The 7,404-nt window shown below is 52.5% G+C and overlaps 1 protein-coding gene across 1 annotated transcript; it reads left to right on the top strand.

Moving 5' to 3' along the window:
* Positions 1-30: 30 nt before the first annotated feature.
* On the top strand, positions 31-3,076 carry THAP11 (THAP domain containing 11). Its single transcript, XM_067004361.1, has one exon. It carries the CDS (start codon positions 199-201, stop codon positions 949-951), a length of 753 nt encoding a protein of 250 aa, XP_066860462.1. The 5' UTR covers positions 31-198; the 3' UTR covers positions 952-3,076.
* The last annotated feature ends 4,328 nt before the right edge of the window (positions 3,077-7,404 follow it).

Below are 7,404 nucleotides of genomic sequence, written 5' to 3' on the forward strand. Positions count from 1 at the left end.
GCGGCGGCGGCGCCCGGGCGCCCGTTCGGCGCGGTGCATTGTGGTCCGCGTAGTTCCGGTGCGGCCTCGGCGGGCGGCGTTGGCGGGCGGCGAGAGGCCGCGGTTGGCCTTGTGGGATCTGTAGTTCGGCGGCGGCCCGCGCCCGCTCTCCCCCGCCGCCGGGGCCCGCCGCGGCCCCCCCCGGGAGGCCGCCCCGCCATGCCGGGCTTCACCTGCTGCGTGCCGGGCTGCTACAACAACTCGCACCGCGACAAGGCGCTGCACTTCTACACCTTCCCCAAGGACGAGGAGCTGCGGCGCCTCTGGCTGAAGAACGTGTCCCGGGCGGGCGTCAGCGGCTGCTTCAGCACCTTCCAGCCCACCACCGGCCACCGCGTCTGCAGCGAGCACTTCCAGGGCGGCCGCAAGTCCTACCTGGTGCGGGTGCCCACCATCTTCCCCCTGCGCGGCGTCAACGAGCGCAAGGCGGCGCGGGCCGCCCGCCGCCCCCGCCCCGCCGCCGCTGCCGCCGCCGCTGCCGCCGCCGCCGCCGCCGCCGCCGCCGCCGCGCAGGGCCCCGGCCCCGCCGCCGAGGCCCCGGCAGGGGGCGCGGCCGAGGACGTGAAGCCCATCGACCTGACGGTGCAGGTGGAGCTCGGGGCCGCGGCGGCAGCCGGGCCCGGCCCCGGCCCCGGGAGGCTGCCGGTGGCGGTAGGGGAGGAGGGTCCGCTGGAGGGCGGCCCCCCGGACCACTCGTACTCGCTGTCGTCGGGCACCACGTCGGAGGAGCTGCTGAGGAAGCTCAACGAGCAGCGCGACATCATCGCGCTGCTGGAGGTGAAGATGAAGGAGATGAAGGGCAGCATCCGCCGCCTGCGCCTGGCCGAGGCCCAGCTCCGCGAGGAGATCCGCGAGAAGGACCGGCTGCTCCACGCCGCCAGCGCCGGGGCCCGCAAGCGCCACGGGCTCTGAGGGCGGGGGGGCGCCCGCCCGGCCCGGCCCGGCCCGGCGGGGCCCCGGGTGGACGGAGCGGAGACGGGCCCGGCCGCGGCCCCGCTGCCCCGGGCTCCCGCTGCCCGGTTCCCCCCGGCCCCGCCGCCGCCGAAGCCGCCCCCACGGAGCCCAGCCCGCGCCGTCGGATCCGGCCGCTGCCGAGGAGCTGCCGAGCCCCGTTCTGAACACGGTGCTCCCCCGGAGCTAACGCTGCCTGCGCCGGGCCCTCCAGCATCCCCCGTGGGCTGGCAGCAGTGGAAAGAAAGCATCTGTTGTGGTTTAGGGTAGATGGGACCCCGTGGCACCACTAAGTGGACGTAGGGTATCGGTTTTCAGCGAATAAACTTGCTCCTGTGCTCAGTGAGGTAACAGGAACACTACCCCCTGGAGAAGGCCTGTCTGAAAGCATGGTTGGCACTATACCCGTCATAGGAATGAACAACAATGTTTTGCTTGGCCTCGCTTAGCAGAGGCACGAGGAAAGCTTTAGAAACCCTCTCAGGGTGATGTGTTTCTTCAGTAAATTACTGATGCCATAAAAGACTGACGTTTCTAGTGTGAAAGAATCCCCCAATTAAAGAGTGCTCTTGTACTATGTAGTTTTTGCTTTCTCTGCAGTACATATGTATTTGTTACAGATGTCTCGATGCTCTCAACACTAGCAAGGATTACGGTCTGGTACAAAGAACCTGGTGGCGTTTGACGGCTGTAGTTTATCTCGTTGGCGTAAGAACTCCCTCTCATGAAACAGAGGCTTCGTAACGTGTTGGAATTTAAATCCTTGGCTTTCGTTCAGCGAACTGGGATGAACCAGAAGTGAAGCAAATTTATCTGCAGTGGTTGCAAACCCTTGCTGTCTAATCCTAAACTAGTTGGCATGACTAATAATCTGTACCTTAGGCAAGACCTTACTGAAATGTGCTTGCGTGTTCTAAACCGAGATGTAAGAGTATTGTAACAAATCTACGTGGAATGATTGTGTAGTTTCTGTTTCTAGCCAGCGTTAGTCCCCTCACGTTCAGTGACAGGAAACCAAATCAAAGTTGGCTAGAAAGCTGGCGGAGTGAGGGTAGCAAGGTGACTAGCTTGGCCTGAGCGCGGACTTCCAGATTAGCCAGCGGAATGGATACGTCAGTGCTTTCCAGGAGGAGGGCATCTGGCGCGTATCGTGGCTCTGTCTCCGTGCGTGCTTCGGGGGCAGTGATGTGTGTTGAAAACAAAAGGCAGTTCACCACAGTGTGCCCATAATTCCTTCTGAGGGAATGCCCAGACGGCTTCTGGGTCTGTGAGATCTTCTTCCTCCTGTACTCAGAATGTGTTACACTCGGTAGGTCGGGATATCAATTTTACTAAATTTTATATAAGTATTTTCTAAATGTAAAAAGTATCTTTAGTTTGAAAATATTGTAATCTTTGTAACACTGGCTAACATAGCTTTACAACTGTCCGTTTCAATGCTCTCTGTATGAGTGAACAAAAGGGCACATCGGCATTTGGTAGCTGGAGGTTTATCTATCGATCATGTAGCCAGTTCAGCTAAAGGCACTGGTTGTCAGAGCCTGCTATGTGATGCATGGGTCATTTCGTTATTAATGTGTGTACTGAGTTGGATGGTTGACCGTGAGGATACTACAGGTCTATTCATGTACTAAGTATTTCCCGTTATTTCATTTTAATTTATTTTCTCCAATCTGATATGTAGCTCTAACTTCAGCTCTGTGGTGTACTGATTTTCCTGCAAGTCAAGTAAGCGGCAAGGTTTGTTTTTTTGTTTGCTTTTTTCTTTTTTGTAGGGAAAGCAGATACCTGCTACACCATCTGATTTAGCATATGAAATTGGTCCAGCAGATCTATGTTCCCATGAAGACAACAGGCAGCACAACGTCTCTCCTTACAAACGAGACCATTTGTGCATCCTAGCTTCTTGAGAACGTGCGCGTTGTAACAGTCATGGTACTTTTTTATTTTACCATTGGAATGCACTTCAGGACGTTCAGCCATTTGGCCTGCTGGACTGGTTAACTGCTGGACTGTTTGACTTCTCCAGGTTACACTGAGGTGCTAACATGCTTAATTTTAATAAAGTATATTTTGTTTTGTTATGTTTCCTGCTTCCATGCTCTGTAATTATGAAGGGTTCTCAGAGGGATTGTTCCAGCAATTGGACAGGTATCGTTCAGTGTGTTGCAATGTGTTCTGTCCAAAGTAGCAAAATGTCCTTCTCTTTAACCAAAGGAACTCTCTAATTTCCATGAATAACGATCCATTTAAAAAATTAACATTGCATTTTTGTTGGCAGTAGTAGTTCTACAGCATCCTCATCTCCGGACATCGGGTTTCCTTTTAAATACTGACTCACTGCTTCCGCCCTCTCAGTGAGGGTCAGGTTTTATCAATGTGAAAGTTTTGATTTGCTAAACATTCATCTCAAAGGCTGACGTACCAAATGAAATGAAAACAGGACATCTGCAGCTAGGCTGACTGGATTTCTGAAGGGTTGGTGGCTGCAGCTTGACTTCTCTTTTGGAATGGTTTTTATTCCTCAGGAACTCCACAGCTGCAACAGCCCGGAGTTCAATTCACATAGGGTAAGGAAGAGGAGTTCGAGGTCTGTTCAGTGTACTCATGTGCCTGTCTACTCGGGACTAGAGCTGTTCTGATGAGCGAACAGCTACTAGGACAACAAACAGCCTCTAAATAGCCAGGAGTGATTCGAGCAGCGAGAGCTGACTTCCCACGCAGTACTTCCACCAGAGGGACAACACGAGGCTCACGCACCACACATGGCTGAGGAAGGGGAAAGCGTGGCCTCCTGAAAGCCAGCCCACTGCAGCGTGCAGGGACGAGCTAGCATGTAGCATCTGCAATAGAAATGTGTGATTCCACTTCCCAAAGTTCCTAATTGCAGATTACTTAGAAGTATTAGTGTTGAATGAAAGGGGCAATTACAGCTGGTGCTTTCTTAGGTTGAACTAGAAACACTAAATGACAAAAGCAACAATTTTTCCGCATGCATACTTTCCACCATTTGCTGCTAAATTAAGGTAAGTGAGCAACGGTATGGGCAGTGAATTAAGAGGCTATTTCTGTAGGAAGGTATCTTAGTATGTAAACAAATAAACTGTTGTTGTTCAACACAAATGCTTTTTCTTCCATTTTAACACCTCACCTTTCTGCATGCTGTGTTCTGATCTGGCATATACCCTCCCAGAATTCTTCAGCCAGCACCAGCTATCTCTGTTTGGTGCATTCCTGTGTGTGGGACCTGATGTTTAGTTAGAATGGCTTTTATTGTTCTAAGGGAAAACCTTAATTTCATCTTCAGAACAGAACAGGGGAAAGACGCAAAGAAGTTTCTTTCCAATGCAAAACTCTCTCTCCTGTAGATGAAACCCTAACCAACCTCTCTCTATGCGCATGAACAAGGCTTGCTTGATTCACCTATATTTTAAAGAGCAGTATTGCTCCCATTACGTTTTTGGATATACAGTTGTTTTCATGACTTCTGACACAGCATCTTGCAAGGTGGGTTCCTCCACAAAGAATATTCTCCAGTGCTCTGTTCAAACCGTTTATCTGCGTTGCCTACTGCCTCTGCTCACAGTCCTGCCCTCCATTCCTACGCTGCCTTGTGACCTGAGCCCTGACGTGTCAAGGACTGAACAGGGCAGAAGCTACTGTGCCAGTGAACGTCATTATGCAGAGGCTGGAGGCTCCTCTGGGAATTGGTGTTCTAGAAAGCATGGACTGATAGGCTGGGTGGGGAATGTTACTCTGATACAGCCTCAGACTTCCCTGTTCTCTATACAAAGAGAATAGATAAAATGCAGGGCAAAATTGAGAGAGAGAAAGCACCAACAATTTCCAAATTTCTGCTCCTCGCCCTTTTCCTTCTCAGCATCTCACCACATCCCCTCTTTTCTGTCATGGCAGGGGATTTGAGGTCTGTTTGTGGGGCACCCCCCTCCTGTGCAGGCTGGCTACCCTTGCTACTCTTGACCAGAGCCCAGGCAGTCAGAAAGGCTCCTGGTGTCGTTCCCAGATCCAGGCAGCAGCAGCCTCCCAGGACCAAAGGAGGTATCTAAAGCTTTCACTTCCGTCCTCAGCATAACAAAGGAGCACTCCTAGGGTCCTTCCCAGCCTGGGGCAGGTCGCGAACTCAGCATTGCCTAAGGCCTGGGTAAGAAGCTGCCAAGGATGATCAGTCAGGGTGGGTGCTGCCCAGCCAAACGCATGCCTTTGTCGTGCACTTCACAGAACAATCTGGTCTTCATTGTTGTGCTTATTCTAGTTTTTAGACTGCAAATTTCCTAGGGTAAAATTTCTCGCTTATCCACTTCCATACAGCATGCGGCAAATCAGGGCTCCGATGCTGTCTAGGTTCCTAGGAGACACCATTCTTAACCACTGCCAAAAAGTGAGGAATGGGTTTAACGTAGCTGTTGTCCAGTCAGTTCTCACTTCGGAGGCCCGACTGCTTCCCAGCAGGAACGCTGCAGTTCAGACAGGCGGGCTGGGACAGCCTCAGCCACCAGGCTGGTGGCTGCAGGGCACCAGCCACACCTGCACCAGTCCCACAGCTGATCTGGGAGTCGCTGTGCAGGCAAAGCGCACAAACAGTGTGGTGTGCTCTTCTGGATGATGATTTTACCACCTGCTGGTGGACCTTCACAGCTTCGCTCTGCTCCCTGAGTTAAGGCACAACCTTCAGTACATCCCTTCTGATAGAAAATGATTTAGAAACAGCTCTCACGCACACTAAAATCCAGTTACTTCCTTTCTCAGGATGATCCGTTCAGCCCTCAGCATCCTGCTTCTACTTTTCCCCCCAAATCATATAGCAATTCACCCTTGAATTCTTACTGTGTCTGTCCTTCAGATATTAAAAACTACATTGCACAGAGCAGAAAGGAGCTACCATGGATGGACCAGCACATCCTACGAGATACATACCCCACTATTGTGGCTACTACAGGAATAGTAGAAGGAAAATCAATACTATGTTATCACAAGGCCTGCAAGTTCCAGACTGGGCCCTGCATTTGGAACTGACTCAACAACACAACAGATACAACAAGGGATCCTGCAAGGGTCTATGTAATGCACATCACTTTGCCTCTCCATGTGAAGAACAAACGAGAAGTAGATTTTCCTATATTTTCACAGCTTGGCATGGGTGTGCAATCAGACCTGTTCCTAGATACTCCTAGATAAATCTGATGCGTCAGGCTTGCTGTACACAAAATATTTACCTGTATAAGCGTCACAGACTCCATGACTTAAATCTGTTTGGTTTTGTTCATGACACGAATCCTTAAGCTGAGTCCACAAGGCCCTCTGGTCAGGGTGGTGCCAGGGAAGCTCACAGCTCTCCCTGGGCAAGAAGGACGTCTGCAGCAGCCACAACGTGCAGAGCACATGAATGCATGGAGGTCTGCAAACATCATGATAAAGGCAATGAAAAATTTCATCTCATTTTCCCTAGGCATGAACCAGCACCTCAGTAAAAAGAAAAAAAAAAAAAAAGAAGGGGGGAAGAGAGAAAAAAAAATCACCTATTTGTTGTGCAGTTATTCTTCTGTTGGACTCCACTAGTGAAGTATCAGCTCCCTACATTCACTGCTTCCAGGTCATGTGGGGGAAGAAGCCATGAGGCAGAGACGGGTGCAGTGCTGGTACTCAGTTTCACCTTTTTGCAAATAGGAGAGAACTCCCAACAAGCGAGAAAACATTTGGAAAACACTGACTGGCTCTTTTAGGGGCTTGTCAGACGAGCCTAGGGAAGAGGCTCAGTGGTGGCCACCTTCAGTCTCCTTTCCGATTTCCTCAGCCTTCAGCAGCAAGCCCAGGTGGACGTTTTAAGGACACGTCCCCAACGCTGCCTCGAAGCAGCAGACGGGCAGCACACAGGTTTGTAGGCAGAGCTGGGAGCCTTCGGAGCTGGGCCAGTGCTCATGAGTTGGCACAGGACAGCGGCTGAGCTGCTTTTCGGGCAGTCCCACAACCTGAACTGCCAGGTCATGAGTTGTTGCACACCTCCGTGAGCCTCCCCTGCTGCTGCTGTGGTGTGTGACTGAGTCAGTGTCCTGCGGAACAGCCACCCGCTTGGCACCACCTATTTGAACTCATTTTTGGACCACCCCACAGCTCCTGCCCCAACTTCTTTCCCCAGAAGCGAGCTGGGCCTTTATTCAGGTTTGTTTTTGTGGTACAGGTCTCGTCAGGGAGAACTGACTGAACTTCGGGGGGCTCCTGCCCGCTCCCTCACGGGAGGGGCAGAGCGCCCCCTCCCCCGCGCTCCGCCACTATCCCACAGTGCTCCGGGGCCCCGCCCGCGGGCCCAGCGCCGCGCGGTCTCCTTCCTTTCATTCAAATGAGCTCCCGCGGGCGGCGGCGCGGGGCACGCCGGGACTTGTAGTCCTCCCGGCCCCT

Source organism: Anser cygnoides, chromosome 12 (genome assembly GCF_040182565.1).
Source record: "Anser cygnoides isolate HZ-2024a breed goose chromosome 12, Taihu_goose_T2T_genome, whole genome shotgun sequence".
NCBI classification, from domain to species: Eukaryota; Metazoa; Chordata; class Aves; order Anseriformes; family Anatidae; genus Anser; species Anser cygnoides.

Coding starts and splice junctions, on each gene's coding strand:
- THAP11 (XM_067004361.1), top strand. CDS start 199: ATGCCGGGCTTCACCTGCTGCGTGCCGGGCTGCTACAACAACTCGCAC.